This window comes from Falco peregrinus, chromosome 10 (genome assembly GCF_023634155.1).
Source record: "Falco peregrinus isolate bFalPer1 chromosome 10, bFalPer1.pri, whole genome shotgun sequence".
Classification (NCBI taxonomy): Eukaryota; Metazoa; Chordata; class Aves; order Falconiformes; family Falconidae; genus Falco; species Falco peregrinus.
This window is the reverse complement of record NC_073730.1, coordinates 29401788-29424300: the sequence shown is the minus strand read 5'-3', so window position 1 is coordinate 29424300 and position 22513 is coordinate 29401788. Positions and strand designations below refer to the sequence as shown.

The following is a 22513-nucleotide window of genomic DNA, read 5'->3' as shown; positions in this document are numbered from 1 at the left end:
TCTCCGTGGCTTTCACCGTCCTGTGCCAGTCAGGGCAAGGAGCCCCTGCAGACTGGGATGCAGCAAGATGCTTACTGGTCCCAGTTGCCCAGGCTGCCTGGCTATCCTCTGCACCCAGTGGGAGAAAGGAGGCGTAACCAGTTTGGAGCCAGCAGATTTCGCTGGCTGGGGTAGCGGTGTGAGCAGTGGCATGGCCACCAGGAGCAGGTCCCTGTCTTCCCCCTGTCCCCAGGATGGGGATGTTAACATCTGCAAATGGGTCAGAGTGGGACAGAAACTGTGGCAGCTGTCCCAGCAAAGCCTGCCGGCTGGGTATGAGTGCCTCCAGCCCTGCCTGCAGGGGGTGCAAAAACCAGGACTTTTTTTGGCTCCCCAAAAAGGGGTTATCTGTTCCTAGATCTGGAGGAAGTATTGATTTTATTTTTTTTTTTCCCACATGGGAGCATATAAAAGCCAAAGCACAAGTAGGACTCCAGGTACTTCTCTGTTCTGGCCGAGCCCATGGTTTGCACAGGGTGCTTTTGCGTGCACCTAAGTATGTAAAATGGCAAAGGAGTTTTGGAGAGCTGGGACTAGGGAGTAGTAGAAAGCCCTAAATTTATATTTAATTTATTTAAATGTTATTTTCTTGAGCCGTGTGGCTTTCAGACCTTGCTCCTGGGATTCTTCCCTTCCCCATCAGTGGCTGCCATCCAGTCTCTCAACAGCGTCCCTGCACGGACTGAAGCCGGGCAATGCAGACCAGCAATAAGGGAGACAGGACCCTCCAACCCCTTTGGCCTCGGCCGCAGGCAGAGCCCCCCTCCCTGGCAGAGCAAAGCCCCTCTCTGCAGGGAAGCAGCCAACCCTGCCTGCTCGGGTGGGTGATGCCAGCCTGCTGCAGGGGTGTCTCTGCCTTGGGGATCCAGGTACCTGCCGGAGACCCCAGCCGTGGCAGCACAGATGAGGAGGCAGTAGTCAAGCAGCCCTGCCATCTGGGGAAACATAATGGATCAAGCATATGGATAATTAAAAATGCAATGACAGCGTTTACCAGGAGTTGTTTTCCCAGCTTATTTTAAACCCTGCTTTCCGATTGTCGCAGCCCCAGGGACCACGAGGTCCTTCTCCCCTGCTTGCAGGGGTTTTGGGATGTGGAAGCTGAATGGGGCATTTGCTCCATGATGGATGGGAGAGTTTACTGCTGGATGTTGTGCTTACGGTCGTGCCTCTGCAGCAGGTTTAGGGGTGCAGATTTGACCCCACCTCCCCTCTCTGGCTGGGTTTGCAAGTCGCAGCCCTCCTCCTTCTCCTCCTCCTCCCTCCATCTGGGACAGCAGTGCAGTGTTTGCAATGTGAAAATTTCAGCTTAGGCAAAATATTGGCTACAGCAGAAATGGTTTTGGCTTTGTTATTGCCATCAGGGATGGCTGTGCTAGAGGAACAGCGTTTGTCCGTTATAGGAGCACCCTTTATAGGGAGATAACTGCTTGCTAGATAATAATATATAATTAGCAAGGATCATCCCATAATCTAGTCTAATTGACAGACACCATGGGTGTTGTTCAGTGGACTGCCAGCAGAAGAATTAGAGCATCGTTAATTGCAGTGTAACCCTGGCACTGGCTTCCCCTTTTTTTGCATCCTGTGGCATGTCAAAGTCCCTTTGTGCCTCAGTTTCCCCTCCTGTGAGGTGCCAGTTCATCTACCTGAATGGGGCAATTTATCCTGCAATATCTACACCTGTGCAGACGGGTGTTTAAACAAATGCAGAAGGGCTCTCCAGGCCTTGTGCTATCCTCCCCAGCATAATCTCTGCTATGGGAGGGCTCACTCACTAGCATTAAAATGCGTCAAAAGTGCTGCAGCCATTTAAAGCAGCAAGGGATGCTCAGTGCTGCTGGTGCTGTGCCTGCGTGGAGGAGCAGGAGTTTGCTGGCTGCAGCCAGCCAGGCAGGGGAACTCCCTGATGCGCTTCCCTGCGTCCCTCCTCTGCCCCAGCCCACAATTTCTGTTCTGTCCTATGCTCCTGCTCCCGCAGTGTGCTAATGTAACCTGGGAGGGAAGTTCCTGGAGCCTCCTTCAAAATGTTCAGGGCTCCAAAAGGTATCTGTGGCAGCTCCTTGCCTTAACATCTCTTCATCCAGAGCCAGCCTAGCAAACCCTTCGTATTACAGAGCTGCCAGGGAAGCAAATGAGATCTAAAAGTTTGGGTTCTTTGTGGAGAAACCTTTGAAGAGTCACTTAAAAGATGAAAAATGGTGAGCCGCTGCGCGCTTTCTTTTCTGAAGGACAGGTCTTGTCTTCTTTCGCCCAAGTAATTTGCAGCAGGACAAAGCTCTCCTGAACTGTGCCCGCTGATGGGGAACAGAGCAAGCTGTTGCCTGGTGCCTTCCCAAATTTGCTTGTCAGAAGTCAGCTCTGGCAGGGTGAATTCCCCTTCCATCCACCCCGGTGCTGCCCTGAGCCCACCCTGCATTCCCCAGCAGGAGGTGATACTTCCAAAAGGTGCTTCCCTCCTCTCTTTGCTAGGTGCAGCACATCTCATAGGTCTGTCAGCTTTATGTGTTCTTTTGCTGAAAGGAATTTTTGGGCTGGGCTTAATCTGGTAAAAAAAAAAAAAAAAAAAGGAAAAAAGAAGAAGTCTCCAGATTGGGTGCCTCCTTCATCTAATGTTTCCCCTGTGAAAAGGGAACCAGCTATTTCAAAGGCACCATGCTGGAGAAACCTAGCACAAGGGAGCCACCACTCAGCCCTTTCATCCTCCCTTTCAATCTAAAAGGGCTTCCCCAGCATGAAAACAAGAGCTTGTGGAGAGGCCCTGACTTTGTGTCTTACTAGTACCCTGGGGCTGGTCCACACCGCACAGCAGCTGCCAAGGGAAACTGGAGAAAGAGCAGAATTTAGGAGAAATGTATGCCTGGGCCAGCGAGGCCAAATTTTAGCATGCGTAAGGGGCTCCTTCTTCCTCCAGCCTGATGTGTAACCCGTGTGGCATGGGAACCCTATCTACTGAGGGTCCTGCAGGACCCCCAGGGAGTGGGTTTGCCACATGCAAACCACAGCAGCTCAGACGTTGCAGAGCCAGGCCGGCCTCGGGAGCGCCGCGCTCTGCAGCGTTCAGGTGCCTGTGCCCTTCCAGACCTTCTATTTCCAGGGATTTCCAGAGGTCACATGAACTACAGCCAGCAAACGGATCACAGCGCTGGGAACCATCTGTCCCCGGCCTCCCACTTTATCTGCGAGCCGCACAGCTCCAGTCTCCCCGCTGGCTGCATCCCCCACTGTGGGAAGGAGCTGAGGAGTAGCAAACTGATGCAATAGGTAACCTAAGGCATAAATAAATGCAGTTGTGCAGGTGAAATTGCTCCAAGGGGGGAACCTGGTCATTATAGAGTAATTAAAAACTTGATTACTGTCAGGTATCAAGTATCCTGTTGTCACATTCAGCATCACCCTGTGGGAAAATTAAGCCCTTTCTGGCCTATTGTTTTTTTTATCTCTGTTTTTGTTCCTTCCCCACCTTCCTTTCTGGTTTTGCCCTTAGAGCGTTCCCTTGTTCTCTGCATACATCCTGTCCTATGGGTCTGGAGTCCAACCCTTGGGAATCTTTTCTAGTTCCTCCAGACAGTCAGTTTTATGCAAAGCTGAGCCTGTGAACCTCCAGGCCAAACGTTACTGCCAGCTTTAACATCAGGATAGAAGAGCTGGACCCAGAGCTATACACTTAGGTCCCTTCAAAAACAAGTTGGGCAAATATAGTAGCCATTAAATAGAGGAAATTTATAGGAGAATTTTGTCCTTGTGTGCAGTAACCGCATCCCTGAAGTTAACTCCCAAATGAAAAATATTTGGCACATATTGAGAATGAAGTAAAAAAAAAAATAAAAAATTCTGCAATGCAAGCCCTGAGGAGCTGAAGGTACCCAAAATAGATCAAAAACGAAAAAGAAAAGAAAAATTTCTCTTCCCTGAAGGCTGCTTAGAAAAGGAAGGTGTCAGGGACAGGAGAGGCCATGGAAAAAGTCACCTGAAAGAGATGGGCCTGGCAGAGCTTTGCTTATGTCCCAAAACGGAGTCTGATGGCGTAAGATAGACTGAGCTGTAGTTTGCAGAGCAGAAGAGCTGACGTGCACCTCTGAGTTGCTCCACGCTGCCTGCGGACTTGGGGAGGCAGCGGCTGTCCCTTGCTAACCCCAGTGATGGCTGGACAGCCTGCAGAGTACAGCAAAGAGGTCTCGGACAGCCCTGCTGACAGCGGCTGCTCTCTCTCCTGGCTGGCACCACTTCGGAAGGGATGCACAAAGGAGGACGTGCAGTCAGGTTGTAGTTTTGCTTTTTTTCTAAATAAACCTTGAGGACAAGGCAGGCATTCCCCACCATCTTCCCATTCCTCCACACATTACAAACAACACAGGGGTCCTCTGGACCAGGACCACGGCAGGTCTTTGTTTGTATCTGTGCTGCTCTTGCTTTTAAATTTTACAGTGCTGTGTCATGATTGGCATCCCTTCCCCAGGACTGTTTACCAGTAAGAGGGGAAAGAATCATCCACATCATTAGTTTGTTCCCAGGGCCAAACAGTAAAACCAGAAGTGAATCTTGCCAAGTTGCTGTTCTCACAGTAGAACTGCCATTGCTATAGAGCAGTTTACTTGCAGGCAGCAATTGTCCTCAGTTTTTACCCACACTGTACGTCACATTTGGGTGATTTCTAGACCTGTCTCGCAAACTAACACACAGCACACAGTAGATTGGCTGTGTGTTCAGACAAGCCAAAGTTCTCCAACTGTATCTGACCTGTGTGGGAAACTTCTCTAGCCTGGCTTCCATTAGAACAGAAGTTCCTCATTTTCAGGATTTCTGCTTCTCGCATGTTAACCTAAATTGAGAAAACACAGCCCAGCACCAGGAACAGAAAGCTGAAAATAAATACTGCAGCTCTGGAAGTAAAAGCTAGGTCCTTCGTTTTCCTGAACCCTTTCCGTGATGGTCCAGGATACATGAATTCCATTACAGCTGTGCAGTCTGAAATTATTTAGTGGGAAACAGAGCTGATTAAGTGTAAGAAATAAGTTGAGGGTCTTTACATCTCTTGCTACAGCCTGGTCAACAAGTGTTAAGTCTTCACTGGCATATCACCTGTATAGCCGCCACATCTGCCAGTTCCTGTCTCACATTGTCTCCAACACACTAACTCTAACTTTCTACAAATGAAACGTCTGTATGCCAGAGCATCGCTGTTTTCAGAAAAGCCAGCTGTTTGAAGGTACCTTCACAACGGGTACAGAAAAAAATGGTCTTGCACCGGCTCAAACAAACAAGACGGGGTTAAGATGTTTTTAAGAGAACCTGTAATTATCTAATTAAATTTATGGAGTTCAACACCTCGGGTAAGTCTTGGGTGTTTCTTCAGCTTGTACTGCCCACACAGTGACAGTCAGTCACGTTTTAGGGTGAAGATATGAATAAAAAATAATTCATAGTCTTCCCATTGCATTATTTGTCCTTAAGTGACTCTTCTGAAATAGGAGTGCTGACCACAACTGATCAGAAGGCACTTCCTTGTGGTATATCAAGACTTCAATTCCCGTGACTGTGAAGACCACTCATGTCCGTATTTGGTTCTGCCTACCCTGATAACACCGAAAAAAGGTTTGTGACCGGTCCCTTGTGCATGCACACACACGCAGAGAACGGAGAGCGCTTTATTACTTAACAGTAGAGAAACACTGTGCCTGTCACAGCCTTAATAATGGCTTATGGAGAACAAGATGACTTGTGGCACTAAAGAAATCAGAGCAAATATGAGAGGTGAGATTTCCAGGTTTTAATAACTAGAAGGAATTTAAACAATTTGTTGCTTAAATTTGTTCACACAGTCATTCTGAATCATGCTCCTTTTGGAGGAAAAAAGCCTTTAAAAGGAGTATTTTCCTTATGACCTGATTTAGAAAATTCATTTCAAGTTTTTTTTCACGTTACAGTAAGAAGAAGCACCATGTTTAAATCATGAGGGAGGTATGAAAGTCTGAGCCCATTAACCAGCAGAAGCATTAAATAGCACCTATACTCCAGGGCATTTTGATGCCCACCCCAGGGACTTAGAAAATGCCCACAACTCCAGGATGACCGAGCCTATGGAATAACAGATTGCAAGTTACTGGAACCCATTTTGCAGCCAGCTCTGGAATGCAGCAAAGGGAAATCACCGGCTTGGCAAAACCAGCTAGCTCTTGCCACAGGCAGGGCCCACCTGCAGCAGATGTGGCTGATTCAGGGTTAGCTAGAGTTTGCAGTTACCCACTAGGAATGTCCTCCCATGGACCAATTACCCTGAATTCCCAGTATTTCCTACCAGCACAGCACAGAGCTGTTCCTTTATGTTTTTCAGCTGATTACACCTGAAGATCCACATCAGGGATGGAGCTAAACTGAGGTATGACAAACGGGCAGAAGTGAAAAACAGGTGAATCAGCACGGATGGTTTTGTAGCAGGAAAATATACAGCAGAGTAGAAGAAACTTTTCTTGCAACAAGCCCACATAGATTTCTACCAAGTCAGATTTACAGCACCACTTTCATCGTTAGTACCTCTTGTCTTCAGCAGCCCGGTTCATAGAGTGGTGCCAAGTGAGTCACATTGTCAGCACTTCTGCACTCCCCTCACGACAGAAAGGGCTCCCAGTTCCACAGAGATGTAGGCACAGGAAGTTCTCACTCAGGATCAAGCACAACACTTCACTTTTTATGGCTCTGTACAAACGCAGGGACAGTGAGCGTGCCAGCCTTGACTTCTGCTCGGATTTCAGGTTTGTGCTTTAATGAGAAGACAAGAGCTCGCACCATTCTGCGATATGGTGCGCTAATGAGACGGGAAGAGAGATGAAAAGCTTCTCGCTCAATATTTTCAGCCAGTGGGTGATCAATCTGAAAACAGCGAAGTATAAAATTAGATCTTTACATTTAATAAGGAGACCAACTGATTGAAATTGGAGTTTGGCACTTTTCAGTGTTTCTTCATTAATCAGCTTAGATTCAAGGAAATCTACTTCCCATCACAAGTGTAACAGGAAGAGCAATTTAATTCCACCCTAGCAATTAAGGAACAAGGCAACGTAGTCAGTAGCAGGGAACATATCCACATCTCCAGCTGGGTGGCAGTACTTTGCCATCACAACAGGAAACTAATCTGCAACTACCTTTGGGTATCAAGCTCAACTGCAATTACAAGGTACATTGTACTGTCTCCATAAAGCTTCACTTTTGATCTTGCTGATATAAGGTACCTTGGATACTATTTTAACCTTGATTCCAACAGCAACTCTAAGACGTGCCAAACACTTGGCAACTCTGCCTGGTGCTATAAAGGGAAATGTGGGCTCTCTGTGTGTAGAAGAAGGTGTAATTAAGAATGCAGAAAGGGATTTGCTAAATGTTAATTATGTAGTTATTGCTTCAACATGTGCCAAAACCTGTAATTTAGCATAACTTAGGAAAAAATCCCCCACCCATCAAAAAATGGTTTTCGTTTCACTTCTGCCTTCTGTGGTGGGGAATCTCCCATGCTTTGCACGCAGGAGATTCCAGCATGCGGGTAGTATTCCTTCAAGTCCTTTGCCCACTCTGTTTTGGGTACCCATCACTAAATTACTGCTCTGCTGGGCAGCACTGGAAACCCCCTTGGATCCATTCAACCTCACCTTCCCTCCTCCTTTTTGCCAGCCTCCCAGGTGTCCCTGCTCCCCATTTGCTGGACCCCTGTGGCTCCCCTGCCTATATCTGCTGTTCATCTGCTGCCGTAAGCTCTACTTGCACATATGGTGGTAGCTGCAAGCTAGAAGGGTATTTTTCCTTGCTGTGCTTTTAGGTGAATCCTGTTCAGAGGCAATTCTGCTTTACCCGATACCACTCTTTCTAGGGTGGTACCACTGACTTTGTGTCCCATAGGTTCAGGCTTACTACCAGCCTTACCACCACGCATAGATGTGCTTTCCAAGAACTAGGCTTGACCCAGCAGCCCAGCAAAGGCGAGCTCCCACCTTTCTGAGGCATTCCTACAGCAAACCATCCTCTTGTGCTGCCTCAGTCCAGATGGACTGGAAGTTGGAGAGGCTGTTCTCATAGCTAGCAAACCCATAGCTTTGAAACTCTTGAGTGCTTACAACTTGACTTGCCATTTAAAGGATAATTAATGATTAAATTAAAAAGGATAATTATTATGGCATTTCGTAGACCAAGCAAACTAGTCATTAAGCCTTACAGCAAAGCTCTGTTCATTTACTTAAAGATACCTGAGGGATCTGGTATTTATCACCACTTTACATACTGTCAACCTTGCCTCTCTGTTTTTGCAATAGATTTAAATTTACAAATGTTTAATTACTTAAACATGAAACAACCAAAAGGTCCCAGTGTTGCCTTCACAATTGTTAAGCAGTAGGAAAAACTTATATTCTATGAACTTCCTCCTTCTCTTGTACAGCCCAACCGCAGCAGATACACAACTGCTCTGTTTCCCGGTTATGTAAATGAGAGTAAATACATCTCATTTACAATTAGCATGTTTACTTGGTTAACAACAACAACAAAAATTATCTACCTTGAAAACAAAGCTATTTATAAATAGGGATGTGCAGTGAATCACTATAAAAAAAGAAACAGATCATCTGGTCTTACCCCCACTCTGCAGGCAGGACCAGCTTTGCAGTAGCTATAGCTGAGAAAGGTTTGTTTAACTTGTTCCTATGAGAAGTAACTCTTTGAGCCAAAGACAAATGGATCTGAACACTACCTCTAGATCCAGGGCTTCACAAAGCAGCTTCCGTGCGTTCTTTCTGAAAGCCTCGGTCTTGGGATCACTCCTGACCTCTATTGAGGGCTTGTTTGAATGGTCTTTGATGAAAGTTCGCCACTCCGTGTAAATATCTTTGGCGAGGCTGGCCACATCGTGATCTGAATGTTTGCGCATCTTATTCACTGTGTGACCTGGAAAATAGTAACAGCTCCTTCATTTTGGTAGGTGGACAAAATATAATGGACACCAGTCAAATCATATCAGTGCTAAGGCAGCCACACACATTTTTAATTCAAGCAGCATCAGCAAAACAACCAGAGCATTGACACAAATATAAAATTTAAGCCTGAAGTTCTCACTCCTTCACTTCTGCAGTGATTTTTGCCAGAGCAATTAGGAAGGAGTTGACCTATACATGTGAGAATTACATTCCCAAGTCACAAAGTGTGGAGCAACGCTTACGTAATACAGGGCTACGTTAATTTTATACGCAGGTGCCAGATCTGCTGAAAGCTTGCACGGCTGCCCTACACAGAATGCTGTTTTCAAACTGGAAACCCCTTTAAGGACACAGATGTTGCTAGTGATGGCTACAGCACTTTAACACACAAACACCACGGTGACTCCAGGCAGAATCTTTCAAACCGACAGGGCCTGCCAGTGCAAAACAGGCTTTCCTCTGACAGGAGACAAAAGAGACCTTCTTCCAGCGGGGTATTTCTCTCTGACCACTAGCGCTGTTGGCCAGGAGATGTCACTGTTAGGCTTCGGTGGTTCTTGCAGCCCAGCCCCATTCAGGCAGGCACTGGGAAAAATCTCGGGAAAAGCCTGAATTCAGAAGTATGGGGAAAGGGGCTGATCGCACCTCCTTTTCTATGGCAGAGGGTGGCTCTTTGAATAGAGATCCAGCTTCTCTAAAATGGCAAACAAAGGCCAGCACGACTGTCTCTCATGCCAGGATGCTCTCCATAGATAGGAAAGGCAGGGACCATGTGGTCTCACGTTATCCCTCCCCCAAGACCCATGGAAAAGCGCCAGGCATCAGGCTGTGTCATTTGCATGGAGCTGCCCATCTGCTATGGATTTCTCAGTGTAAGGATGCAGTGTAACCGCCTGCTGGCAGTTCTGGGCCAGCCTAAGGAGAATTTCTCGCATATCCAGAGAATTCAACCAGGTCAAACAGATGAGCCATGTCTCGGATGGCAAGAGAGCGCTTCTGCCACGCCCCTAACAGCAGAAGGAATAAGACACACAGGTGCCCAAGGAAAGCTCTTCAAAAATTTGACCACAGAAGTGATGCAGTATTTGGTAATAAGCAGACAGTCTGGGAGGAATTAAGAGGATAGCTGACTTTTTCAGTACAAGCTCTGAAAACTACAGGCTGGATACCAACAGCTTTTTATTGGCAGCTACACTCCTTCCTTAACAAGCTTGCAAGCTAGTCTGTTTTGTACTGACAAGCCAAGTAGACACAAGACAGCCTAATATCCAGAGTCTAGATCAGACAAGATGTACCTATTTTCGTTGAAAGTAACACTTCCTTGGAAGGTATTTTCTTCTTCAGCTCCTCCAAAGCTTCAATCAGATTCTCTTTTGGTTGCCCAGGAAGCTCAAGCATAGACTTCCATCGTTTTATGTCTTCCACAACCACAACTCTCTGGAAAAGAGAAAAGCCATTAGGAAAGCAGAATATTCTTATTATAGATAAGGACACTGGCTTCATCTCAGCTAATGGGGCTGTTATCAACACATGAATTATTGATCATGGCATGAACCAGAGCACAGAATACATGACAGCCTGGGATGATGGGTAATTACTTGTGATTAGCAGCCTACTGCAAGTCAAGACTGAAGTAACCAGAAAGCAAAGTGAGATGCTTCACCTTGGTCTGCCAAACTTAGGGCACATAACAGCAAATGTCTGTTAGAGCACAAGTGTTTTCATTTTAAGGAGTCCATTTTATAAATGTCTCTTAATAAAGGATTAAGAGGGAAGCAGCTAATGATCTTTAGCAGCCTGGCAGAATTTGAATCCTTCTCAGGTTGGCTTTAAATTTAAAATAATGCCAGCAGGGAAAGAAACAAAGCATTAGGGGACATGAATGCAAACTCCAAGTACACTAGACATCTGTGGTGTTTTTCACCATTTTTGCCACAGACCTTAGACAGAACAGACTGCGAACAGTGCAAATCTCATATTTCAGATGTGAGGCATCTTACAAAGATTCAACAGCGGTGAGACAGCTGGGGTGCTTTACGCACCATTCTTTTGCTTTCTGCCTTACATTAATAAGCTCTTTGGTGCAGCAAACATTTTCCTGTTGTGTTTCTACAAACAGGTGGTGAAAAGGGGCTTGGCTCTTATGCAGGTCTCGCGCAGGACACCACCATGCAACCAACTGAAGGGCTCTCCTTGCTGGGGAGAAAAGTGAGCCAGTGGGCAACACTGAAGCTGGTGGTGTCACCTGGCCGTGCTAACGCTGTGTGCCCAGCCTGACCCCGCACCACACCAAACAGACTGGAAAGAGCTGAACTATAACCCGTGTTGGTTTCAGAAACGCCTTTCAATGCAACAGATCCCTCTGCACCTTTCTAACTGCGCTCCGCCGCTCTCTGGGACGGTGCCACCTCACCACTGCAGAGATTTCGGTGAACTGGTAAATCACAAGGCGGTTTAGAAAACGTTCCTCCTGCCGCCACCCCCCGCTGCCCAGCTCCCCGTGAGGCGGAGGGCAGCCCGGCGAAGGCCTGACACCCCTCCCGACACCCCTTCTCCCGTCCGCGGCGCCTCAAGGCCGGCCTGGCCCCCGCGGGCTGCTCCACCACCCCTGCAGGCAGCCGCGGGGCAGCGGCCCGGCCCTGGCGCGGGGGCAGGCCTCGCCTCTGCCCTCGAAGGCAGCGGCCCCGCGGCAGGCGCCCACGAGGTGAGGGCCTCCCCTCAGGCCCGGGAAGCCGGGGGGAGCCGGGGGGAGCCGGGCGACCCCTCCTGTCCACCCCCAGTGCCGGTGACCTGCCTTAAGGGACTCGAGGGTGGCCTGCCGGTAGGCGCGGGGGGCCGGCCGGGCCCGGCGGGGGCTCTCCGGGCAGCGAGCCCTGCGCACCAGGAATCGGTCCATCCTCCTACCCCGCCACCCGGGGGCGGTGCCCGCTGCCCGCCCTCCCGGAAGCCGCTGCCCCGCCCCTTCCGCCCGGTAGTTCCCGCCGCAGGGAAGGCCCTACGGCACGGCAGGGGCCTCCCCGCCGCACGGACTACAGCTCCCAGCAGGCCCCGCGCGGCGGGGCAGCGGGTGTTAATCTCGCGAGAGCGGCGCGGCGCCAGCCTGCCGGAGGGGGAAGATGGCGGCGCGGCAGGGCGGCCTCTTCTGCCTGCCTCTGGCCCTGGCGCTCCTGGCGGGCGGCGGCAGCAGCGCTCGGGCGGCCGGGCCCTTGCCTGCCGCCTCGTCCGAGGCTTTTGACTCCGTGCTGGGCAACACGGCGTCGTGTCACCGGGCCTGCCGGCTGACCTACTCCCTGCACACCTACCCCAAGGTACGGGCGGGCCCTGCCTCACGGCTCCCCGCGGCGGGCGGGCCCTGCCGGCCTCAGCCCCGCGCCCCTTCGCCTCCCCGGCCCGCCGCTTGCCGCTCTCCCGCCGCAGCTCCGTCCCGTTGCGCTCCAGGGGTGGCAGGACGTGCCCGGGTGTCCTCGGGCAGCAGCCCTTTGCGAGGCACGGCCCCGGGCAGGTTTTCTCAGGCAGTGTTGGGCCTGTCCTTACGTAGATCTAAACACGAAGGAAGCTGATGCTGGCAGTGCTGAGGTGCGGGCAGGTCGGTTTTTCCGTGGTCTGTCTCGTCTGGCTTAGTTTTTTGGCCCCTCCAAGCAGGGAATGCAGTGGCTTCTCTAAAGATAGATACTTCGTTTCAAAAATAGATGGTTGGGCTGCGGCTTGCCATAGAAATGCCACTTTCAAAGTATAGCCTTGTTCTCGCTGGGTACTTTTGTGGATTTGGGGGGTTTTGCTGCTTTTTTTCCTCCTGCTTCTAAAGAGGCAGCTGTAATTTGACTTAGGCTGTTCCATATTTTGGGGCATTAAAACAGCACCGTGTCCACAACAGGCCAGAAATCCTGTGTCAGGGTGACAATGTGCACTTAGATGTTGAAGGATGAAATGTAAATGGTGATGAATGAGTAGCTTGCCAGAACCTTCAACCTGTGTATTGATTCATTTGCATGGATTTTTCATGACAAAATACCAAAATGGTGTCTAATGGGAATCTAATTGCTTATTCTGGAGTTTGCTGTGGGTTCAAGCTTTGTACGGCTTTGAGTTACTGACTTGAATTTGGAAAATCTAGCACCAAAAATCTCATCTGCCCTGGTTCGTTCCTGGCGCTGTACTTCACTAGCTGCAGCTGTGTAACAGGATGAACTAAATGGTGGGAGCTCTTACCTAATCTTTGAGATTTCACGTGAGGGCAGCATGCAGGTGGCAGCAGTGACAATGTAGGTAATAGGGCTCTGCCTGCTTTCACGTGGAACTTAAATCGGATTTTGTGACTCTCTAGCTGCTGCTGGTATCCCCACAGAGGCAAGTAACAGGGAGTTGTGTGGCATACAAGTAAACTTCCGTCTGTACTTGCGGCGTGTTTTGGTGCCTGCATGTGATGATAGTGAGGAGAAAGAACTAAGCCTTAAAAATTAGGACTAAATGTTATCCTAATATATTTCCATGCTGTTTTGATGCAATGCTCTTCTTTCTCTTATCGGACTCTTTCAAGTTTAAGGAAGGCTGCTATTTCTGACTTTTACTGTACTTTTGAATTCTTTGTTGCATGTTGTTGGAGTCAGATAATACACTCCTCTCTCCCTTCATGTTTAGTCTTTGTTCTGTTTGTCACAAAACTACCAGTTGAATTGAAGGAACTTGTTTTAGTTGTCATTGGAAAGTAAGATAAACTTCATTGAGACTTCCATGGAAGACTGTCATAGTAATCTGTCTGCTGAAGCTAATTCTGTCTGGATATTAAATTACAAAACGTGTTTTCTGCAACAGCGTAACTATCTTAGCCACCTTGTCAGTGTTGTTAAGAGTTAAGTTTTAATTTACATTCACAGTTTTCTGCTTTTGTGCCTTTAAAGCATGTGAACTTGTGCTCTGAGGAGTCAAACAATGGCCGGTTAATTTACAATGGGTCATACAGTAAGGTGTGGTATGTTTGCTTTTTGTTAAATTAATTAAGGGTCTGTTTTCCACCTGTACAGCAGCTGACTGCAGTCATTTGAGTAGTTCCGTGGTTAGTGGCTTTGATGGGCCTGACTCACGGTAGGGTGTGAGCGCCCATGTAATAGAGGCTGTCTTTAGTTTTGCAATGCGGAGAGCACTATATGCAGAGAGTGTACATCCATCCCTTCGGTATTGTGGGCAGAAGAAATACTGGGTGTAGGGTTTCTATATTTGCATATTTTTAATAGCTGCAGTGAGGAAGAACTTTTCCCCTTCAGTTCAATACAATAAATAAAAATGTGTGTTTGTGGAACTTGTTTGGCAAGTAGGCAGTTAAGAGAGTACTGGTATAGTACAGCAGAAGATAATCTCTTATTTTGACGTTCTATTCTGTTCTAGTTCTGACTAGAGTCTGGTAGATACATTGTAATACACTGTCAAAATTAGTCTTTTTTTTTTCCTCTTCTGTTGAGCTCTACTGTTTTAAGTTCTGAGATAAGACTATCTACTCTTTCTAAGATTAAACATCAGTAAATCTCTTAAAGCAGTATCTCTTGTTTTTAAACCAAACACTACTTTTTTAAAAAAATGCAGCGCAGCTTTGCTTGTGAGTTGTAGGACTGGAATCACAAAATGGAATTTGCAGTTCCAGGTTTGGCCCACCACAGAATGAAGAGCTGTGTTTGAAATGAATCGATAGGTATGTTAGTGTTAAAGAGCTGTGGCTTGGTTTTATTTCAGATCATCCAGAGTGTCGTGTTTAGCTGGCTTCTAGGTCTAGTGGAGGGAAGGAGGATGGTGCTGTGGTGGGTGGCTTTTTATAGCACTTCCAAAAAAAAAAAAAATTGTTTTCTGACAATTTGTTCTTGAATGGAGGGATGCAAGCCTTTTCTTTTGCCTTCCCAGGAAGAGGAGCTGTATGCGTGCCAGCGAGGCTGCAGACTGTTTTCCATTTGTCAGTTTGTGGACGATGGCATTGATTTGAATCGAACCAAACAGGAATGCGACTCTGGTAAGACTTCAGTACTCCTTCAACATCCTGAAATGTTGAGGCATGACAGGGAAGAGCAGGAATGTCTAAAAGGGTGTTGTTACATTGGTAGGATTACTTCAGTTGCTTTCTGGTTTTGTTCAACAACTTTTTAAAGTTTATGTTCAGGATATTAAAAAAAAATAATCTTGGAAAAAGGTTGTCTGTTCTTTGTAAGTTTCTCCTTACCTGATCCTTAGTGTTGCTATTTTCCTGAATTTCTTCAGTATCATTAATCTCTAAATAAATTAGGAATACCTCATTTTACTATAAACAGTTTGTCATAGAAAACACAGAATGGCTGGGGGGGAAAAATCCAGCCAAATTAACACTTTCTTTAGTAATTCCATGGAACAATCAGTCTCATTTACCATTCCTGACAAACTTGTGTGTCAAAGTGAATTGTTCAGGTGCAATAAGAACATAGATCTTAATGTGCTGTCTGCCTCGTAACTTTTGGTCTAGGCTACATCGTGAGGTTTACCTACAGCTAAACTCTTGGGAATGAGGTATGTGTTTTGTTTGAAATAGGCCATTAAATACTGGATGAGGGAGACTAATTCTCTCGGATATCTGTGTTAGAACAAAAATTTCACAGTGAAGATGAAATAGGTGTGCTGTAAGCCAGTTAATACTGTGTTTGGAATTGGACACACTTTCATCCAGTAATATTGAGGCAGCTGAGTCGCAGTTTTATATTCAGAGATAAGGTGGGACACAGCCACCCAAAGCAGGAAAGGTAGGAGTTCTCAGTCTGCATTTCCAATACAATAAAACACCAAGCCAGCACTCAAAGGAGGCTTTTATCCTCTCAGTAGCCCATAAAACCAAGAGGGGTAGCGGCCAGCTCAGGGAGCTGATGGAAGATAGGGAAGTAGAAAGCCTGACATGCAAAGATGCTAATGTGACACAAAACTGCATCAAATACTCCAGGAATGGGCTAATGCTCTAGTCTGTCATACACTGTGTATAGCTGTGATACAGCATGTCAGTCTAGTTGTCAAACCACACATGAAAGAGTGCCATAAAAAAGGGTAATGTAGGAATAGACCACATGTAGAGGTAACTGAACAGTTGCTTACTTTCTGGTTTAACTCTCCCTCCTGAGGCTGTTGTCTTTTGCTGGCTTATGTCGTATAATCTGTTGGTTGGTGCCATGACTAAGTATTCTGTGCTTGGCAAGATATGTCTTGGCTGATCTGCTCAATTCTGTCTTCTGACGCTTCTTTATGCCTACAAATACTAGTTTAGTGGCAGTTTTACTGTGGAATTGCTGCTCAGGTGCTATGAGCTGAACGCTGAAATGTTTAGCTGCTGTTGCCATGCTTTCTGCCAGCTTCCTAGTCTATATGATGGTCCATTTCTTCCTGCAGAAGACTGGGAGAGCTGCTCCTCTGTGTTGTTGCTTGGTTTGATTCTTTAGTTCAGGTAGAACTGCAACGTTGTCCACCTAAGCTTTAGAGTTTTGGGGAAAAGCTATGCCCATGCATTGTCTGCCTGATTTCTCCAGTTGGCAGAATAATCACAATTATTCTCTCTGAATCATTTAGATTTCTTGGTCTTTATGATCTCTAGTCAACTATTAGTAGAAGCTATCTTTAAAACAGTTGGCTTCAGTTTTCATTAAAAATTATTCTATGCTACTTTCAATGCAGTTTCTGTACTCATTGCACTAGCAGGAAAATGCACCTTCGATTTTCCTGTGATACCCTGACTTCTGTTATTACCTCAAAGGGATTTAGTGGACTGATGGTCCCTCAGTTCTTTTTAGGATTCCATCTCTGTTCTCTGAGGTAAACCCTAATGTTTTACATGACATATAGAGGAAAAAACATAGTAGCAGCGGGAGGATCAATGAAAACTTGCATCCCTGAGTGTGGCCAGGGTAACATTTCCGATCAGTTGCTGTGATTGTGTTCAAATTTTAACTACCTTGTTTGGCTAAGTTCTGATTCCCTAACCTTCATTAGACTTGAGAGCAAATGCTACCCTTGGAGTGATTGCCATGTCTTTCTCTGCAAATGGGATTTTCAGTCTTGAGCTGCTGCTTTTGTTTCTGATCCAACTTATACTGAAAATGTTTTCTTAACTAAAATGCAGAATTTATCTTCTCATTTGGGGAACTTCTTCCTTGCAGCCTGTACTGAAGCATACTCCCAATCTGATGAACAATATGCTTGCCATCTTGGATGCCAGAACCAGTTGCCATTTGCTGAGTTAAGGCAAGAGCAAGTAAGTAGATGACATGTTTTTCAAATACCACCTACTTGTTTTCTGTTCAGTGTGTCTTCTCTTCTTTAAATCTCTTCAAATGGAAAATAAATCTTCCTCAGGACTGAAATCTAGACGTGAGGTGAGGAGTGAGCGAGAACATGACTTCTGGCTTTTTCATATAAAAGCAAATGGAAAACCAGTTAATGTTGTGCTTGCAGTTAATGTCCCTGATGCCAAGAATTCATCTCCTCTTTCCTCTGACACTGGTGAGGTCATTCTGGAGTGACATGATGGATTCAGCTCAGAGCTTCATAACATCCTCATGGACTTTCTACCTTCAAGCAGATGATGGCAAAATTGTCATATTCCAGGTGCTTGCCTTTTTCATTGAGATTAACGTGTCCTGGCTGCTAAATGTTTAACTCTGCTCCTTCCAGTCACAGAAAAGACTATAAAGCACTATCAGAGTGTTTAGTTTTTGCTAGTATTTCACTGCTTGTAGGGCCAGTGGGGAGGTGGGGGTGGGAAAACAAAACTTAGGTGAATGGTGCACATCTTAAGGTTAATTTCCACCTTAGTTCTGAAATTGTAAATTATCAAGATCAGTGGAAGCTTGCTAGCAGGATCTCATAACTCCTTATTTTGTTTTAGTCAAAGCCAGAAGTACAGTATGTTCCACAGCTTGATCAGGAAACTGGAGATACAAGAGGATCCTTGTCGCTGAGTAAAACAGCCTGTAAGTTGTTCTTTGTGCTTTGGAAGAGCAAATGCAAATGTTCCCTGTCATGAGGGGAGCGGGGGGAGAGGTTGCAGGTGGCACATGAAAGAAAATTTTTAGAAAGCTGAAATATAATTGTTTGCTGTGTAGACTGCACTATGTACACTTAGCAAAGTCTGTGGTAGAAACCAAGCTCTGCTGGAAATAGAAACATGCAAGCTAGGGCCATTTAAAAGCTTCCTTTTATGCTCGCTGTATAGACAAACTGTGTGGCGTTTGGGTCCTCTTTTTTATGGCTTCCCTGACCACTGTATCTGCTGTTGTATTTCAGCAGACCTACGTCCAGGAAGTTCGCAGGCATACCGAGGACTTTTTGAAGAACGAGCTAATGACAGCTTTTTCAAGTGTCTTTCCATGTATGTATATTCTAGAATGTCTGTACCTAGTAGGGAGGAGAATGGCCTTTCCTCTGTGTGTATGGGGCCGCTGTTGCAACATCCCAAAAGGCTGTTAGGTTCAGGGTGTGTAGCAGTTAGAATTGTGTATCTGACGATTTTGCTGCTTTTGTGTGCTAGCCCCAGGTTACTTCCAGGCTGTTCTGCCAACTTTGATTCTTCTTTCCATTTCAAGTGAACATCGTATTGATAAATTCCTACCTTTTGTGTGACTGTGTTCTGTGAACTGTTTAATCAATACTATGCTTTGCCTCTTCTTTAGCTCTGGATACCTTTGGGGGAAAAGCATTTGTTTTGTATTTTGTTTTGGGATTGTCTTGATATGAAAGACACTGTTATGTCTCATTTCCAGGCTGAAAATATCTGGTATATCTTTATTAAAGCTTTGCTAGAGATCAGTGTATTGGTTCTGCTTTCCTTTGCTCTGATTACTTTCTCCTTAAAAGTTTATGCATGAGGGGCCAGTGAATTGCACCCCAAATATGTAACAGAAAAATCTGTTTTTAGAACTGTAAATGGGAGGATGCTAGGGTCCAATGAACAGAATCCAGCTTTCAAGTCAGATGCTAAACAGGCATTACAGTACCCAGGAGTCTGAGGTGGGCTATGTAACTGGAAGAACTAGAGACTAATGAAACAGCAGGAAATGCAGTCAAAATTGAGCCAAACTTTCTAGAAGGGACCATTGTCTTGTATTCAGTATAAGAAATCTAGTAATGTTCTTTTCATTTCAGAAATTCCAGTTGGATTTTAACCACTACACTTGTACTGTCAGTGTTGGTGCTGCTCTGGATTTGTTGCGCAACTGTAGCTACAGCTGTAGAGCAGTATGTTCCATCTGAGGTACTGCTATTTTATAACATAATATTTTTAATGTATTCATATTATTTATCTTACAGCAGTCTAGAGACTAAGAAACATTTGGGGAGGTTCAACTAGAAAGAGTTTTTTATTTTGTGGATGTGGTTAGCAAACCAGTTTCGTTATTTAAATGATGATTTTACAGCTGAGCAATTCTCGACCATTCCTGTGGCTGGTAGGTGCTCTGAATCTTACTCGTGCAGCCCAGGTACAGTGTCTTTTGGTTTGTAGCAGTCTCCTCTCAACAGCCTTCAGATTACTCTGAACCAAACGGAGGCTGCTTGTAATTTCTCTGGGAATGAAGCTATGCTGAGTGTTGGATGGTATGTATGGCACCCAATATGGATTTAATCCCAGATGATCTGTAGTGAGAACATAAGTGACAATATATTTATTGGTGAGCACAGAGGGTCTGAGCGGAGGGGAACTGGTGCTCTCTTAGTGCCTGGAGAGTCCTGCACTTCTGAGATAAGCAAGGCTTACAGTATTTTCAAACCGAAGGGGCTGTTACGCAAGCACTGCATCTACTGTTGTTCTGGCAGATTTAGTGCATCTCTTTTGCACTCCAGTCTAGTCCTAGCCATGAACTTGGGACGTTACAGAAAGCCTGGGTTAACTTGGGTTGAAGGGCTGCAGCCATCAGAGCCAGGAATGTAGCTGCATAATGAAATGCATTTTATTCACACTATGGAGAGTCTTTGTCTTAAAGTAAATTGTTTAAATATTTCAGAAGCTGAGCATCTATGGAGATTTGGAATACATGAATGAACAAAACCTGAACAGATATCCATCCTCTGCACTTGTTGTGGTTAGATGCAAGACTGAGGAACATGAAGAAGCAGGACCACTTCCTACAAAAGTCAATCTGGCTCAGTCAGCAATTTAAACAAGTCTCCATTGGATCCAATAGACTCATTCTAACAGAGCTAGCAACTCCTGATTGTTTGTGGTGGTTCTTCAGATAAGAAGCTTAGCAGCCAGTCTTTAAATGCAAATAAAGTTACAGAATCAACAAATGTCATGGGATTTTGTTTTCAACCAAGTAGTGAAGATTCAGACATCTTGAATTTATGTTTGTTCCAGACATAATCACTTTTCACTGGTGTTTGCTATGTGTCTTTTTGCTTACAAAAGCTGTAAGCATGCTTTCCATACTTCTGCCACGACACTTTCAAACTTATTTGTGTGTTCTAGGATGTAATGTGTACATTCAGAGTTAGCTTTGTAAAGGTATAAGAAGTTTTAAGTAGGCAGGAGATGCCTTTTTAGTGTTGCACTTTCTGTTGTAGTTAAGAGAAAATACTATAAAATTATCTGCTGAATTTTTGTACTTGTTAATGTTCATGCACAAACAAACCCTGTCTCCACTAATAGAAATATATTTTTTCTACAGCATGGCAATACCCAAGATGGAAAGCATTTGGGAGGTACTGTAGGCCAGAACTCGGGTTGTGGAAGATGGAAACTTTGTTAAAACGTACGGACATATCCCTTCACACGCAGGACATAACATGGTCGATTATTTTGTCAAACTTTACCCTTTAAGTCCTAAATGCTTGTAAAGTTAGCACCTGTGTGTTCTGGAGAAATTCTACTTTCTGTTCTTGATTAACTATTCTAGTCTTGTAACTTCATTTACAGAAACAAGTTGATTCCTGAGAAATGAGAACAGACAAATAAAATTGACTGTGTAGAAAATGTTGACTATATAGCTTTTTGCTGTGGCTGATTATTGACCACAACATACTCAGTATGAAAGCCTGTCTGTAGCATTCCTCTCGTGGGCAATATGACCTGATTTTGATGTATGATTCATTAACACAACAGCAACTAACAATGTCTCTCATATTTCTAATATATTCTTTGTGTTTTTTTTCTTTGAGGAGATCTCTATATGCTGGTTCCTGTAGCGTTGGCAAGTTGGGAGGGTATATGGGATTTATTTTAAGGTTTCTGTAAGTGTTCGAAAGCTGGCTAGAATGCATGGTCTCCAACTCAAGGTCATGTTTTGTTGCTTATACAAAACTCCCTTGAGGGTTTAAAAAACCCAAACAAACACTTCTTCAGGTTCTGCGTTCTGGTGAGAACTGTGGAGATTCTGGAGGATACAGTGATGTGTTCCCTCGCTGCTGCTGGTGAAACTGGTTCAATAGTCGCTCCTAATTGGGCTATAACGCTGGTGGTTGTGTAACTACAGCTGATGGAACCTTGCAAGGGCAATCGTTAAGCAGGAATGTGCATTAAGTGGCCTATACAGTGCTGCCAAAAATCTAGCCTAGAAGCACTCTAAGCAGTTTTTCTGTCAGGGAGGTTTAAGAGCGTTAAGCAGCGTTTTAGCAGCGGGCAGAAATTGCAGTTTGAAGTCTTAAATTAGTGGTGCCTCTTCATGCTAAATTCTTCAGTGGGACAACATGGTAGCCCAGAAATTTGGGTGCCAGCAGCCATCGCCAGGCGCCTTTGTGTGTGGGTGGCATTACTGCAGAGGCCTCGGGCATGGCTTGTGAAAATCGATGGTGTGATGTTTTTGGAACTCTGTCCACTTGCATGATAGCAGGGGTGGGAAATCCCTCTGCAGTAGTGATTCAGCCGAAATGTTCGCTCGCGTGGTGCAGACCTCGGTATACAGCGCTGGTTTGGTGCAGGATGCCAGCGTTCCGCTTGGAGCAGTATCAAACGTGATGCGTGCAACGGGTGGTCAGAAATGACTTTGTAAATATGGGCTTTAATTCAGCCATTATTGCCTGGTGGTTTATCACTGTGTTTGGGATTGCCTTTCCAGAACAGACTTCAGCAATCCCAGGTTTTTCTAACTGAATAACTATCATGGAAATGTTTTTGAGTCTGTTAAAATGTTTTCCTTTACTATTACGTGTAGCTGCAGAGGGAGTGTTACAGCTTCAATGAAAACTTGGCTATTTGCCTGGTTCAAATGTGTACTGTACAACCTCTGTTATGTTGATGACTTGATTACCCAAAACTTTCTCTTCCAAAATATTGCTTAGGTTCCTCGGTCTGAGTTAAACAAACAACTTCTGATTTCATTTGGCGTTGTATTGGCCTGCAACAAAGGGAGAAATCTCCGCCCAAATTTTACGGCTTTTGTCTTTTGTTTGCTGTTTTAATGACATTTCAGCTAAGTGATCTGTGTACTGAAGCCCGTGATTCAGTGAAGTGCTGTTAGGTCAGGAAACTCTGTGCCTGCGGCAGTCTGTCACTTAGCACTACTGTTTCCAGAGGAGCCAGACTCTGAAGAATT

At 45.6% G+C, this 22513-nt stretch overlaps 2 protein-coding genes across 3 annotated transcripts; one reads left to right on the top strand and one right to left on the bottom strand.

Moving 5' to 3' along the window:
• Positions 1-5794: 5794 nt before the first annotated feature.
• On the bottom strand, positions 5795-11925 carry TCEANC2 (transcription elongation factor A N-terminal and central domain containing 2). Its single transcript, XM_055815606.1, has 4 exons — positions 11787-11925; positions 10292-10429; positions 8774-8967; positions 5795-6909 (listed from the first exon to the last, which is right to left on the bottom strand). Exons 1-4 carry the CDS (start codon positions 11890-11892, stop codon positions 6721-6723), a joined length of 627 nt encoding a protein of 208 aa, XP_055671581.1. The 5' UTR covers positions 11893-11925; the 3' UTR covers positions 5795-6720.
• Positions 11926-12081: 156 nt separating this feature from the next.
• On the top strand, positions 12082-20955 carry TMEM59 (transmembrane protein 59). 2 transcript variants are annotated; one of them, XM_055815575.1, is made up of 8 exons: positions 12082-12304; positions 14886-14991; positions 17147-17241; positions 17442-17594; positions 17875-17959; positions 18276-18357; positions 19131-19239; positions 19988-20955. In XM_055815575.1, the coding sequence occupies exons 1-8, from the start codon at positions 12113-12115 to the stop codon at positions 20141-20143; spliced, it is 978 nt and encodes a 325-aa protein (XP_055671550.1). In that variant the 5' UTR covers positions 12082-12112; the 3' UTR covers positions 20144-20955. The 2 variants fall into 2 exon arrangements, with proteins under 2 accessions (XP_055671550.1, XP_055671549.1); XM_055815574.1 differs by having other exon boundaries at positions 12083-12304; positions 18273-18357.
• Positions 20956-22513: the final 1558 nt, after the last annotated feature.

Bases quoted from the DNA above. Each gene is read 5' to 3' on its own strand.
- TCEANC2 (XM_055815606.1), bottom strand. From the start codon at position 11,892: ATGGACCGATTCCTGGTGCGCAGGGCTCGCTGCCCGGAGAGCCCCCGC. The intron at 8,968-10,291 runs GTACATCTTGTC...ACTATTTTCCAG, and splicing joins GTTACTTTCAACGAAAATAG to GTCACACAGTGAATAAGATG. The intron at 6,910-8,773 runs GTAGTGTTCAGA...CGCTGTTTTCAG, and splicing joins GTGAAGCCCTGGATCTAGAG to ATTGATCACCCACTGGCTGA.
- TMEM59 (XM_055815574.1), top strand. From the start codon at position 12,113: ATGGCGGCGCGGCAGGGCGGCCTCTTCTGCCTGCCTCTGGCCCTGGCG. The intron at 14,992-17,146 runs GTAAGACTTCAG...TCTTCCTTGCAG, and splicing joins CAAACAGGAATGCGACTCTG to CCTGTACTGAAGCATACTCC. The intron at 18,358-19,130 runs GTATGTATATTC...TTTTCATTTCAG, and splicing joins TTTTTCAAGTGTCTTTCCAT to AAATTCCAGTTGGATTTTAA.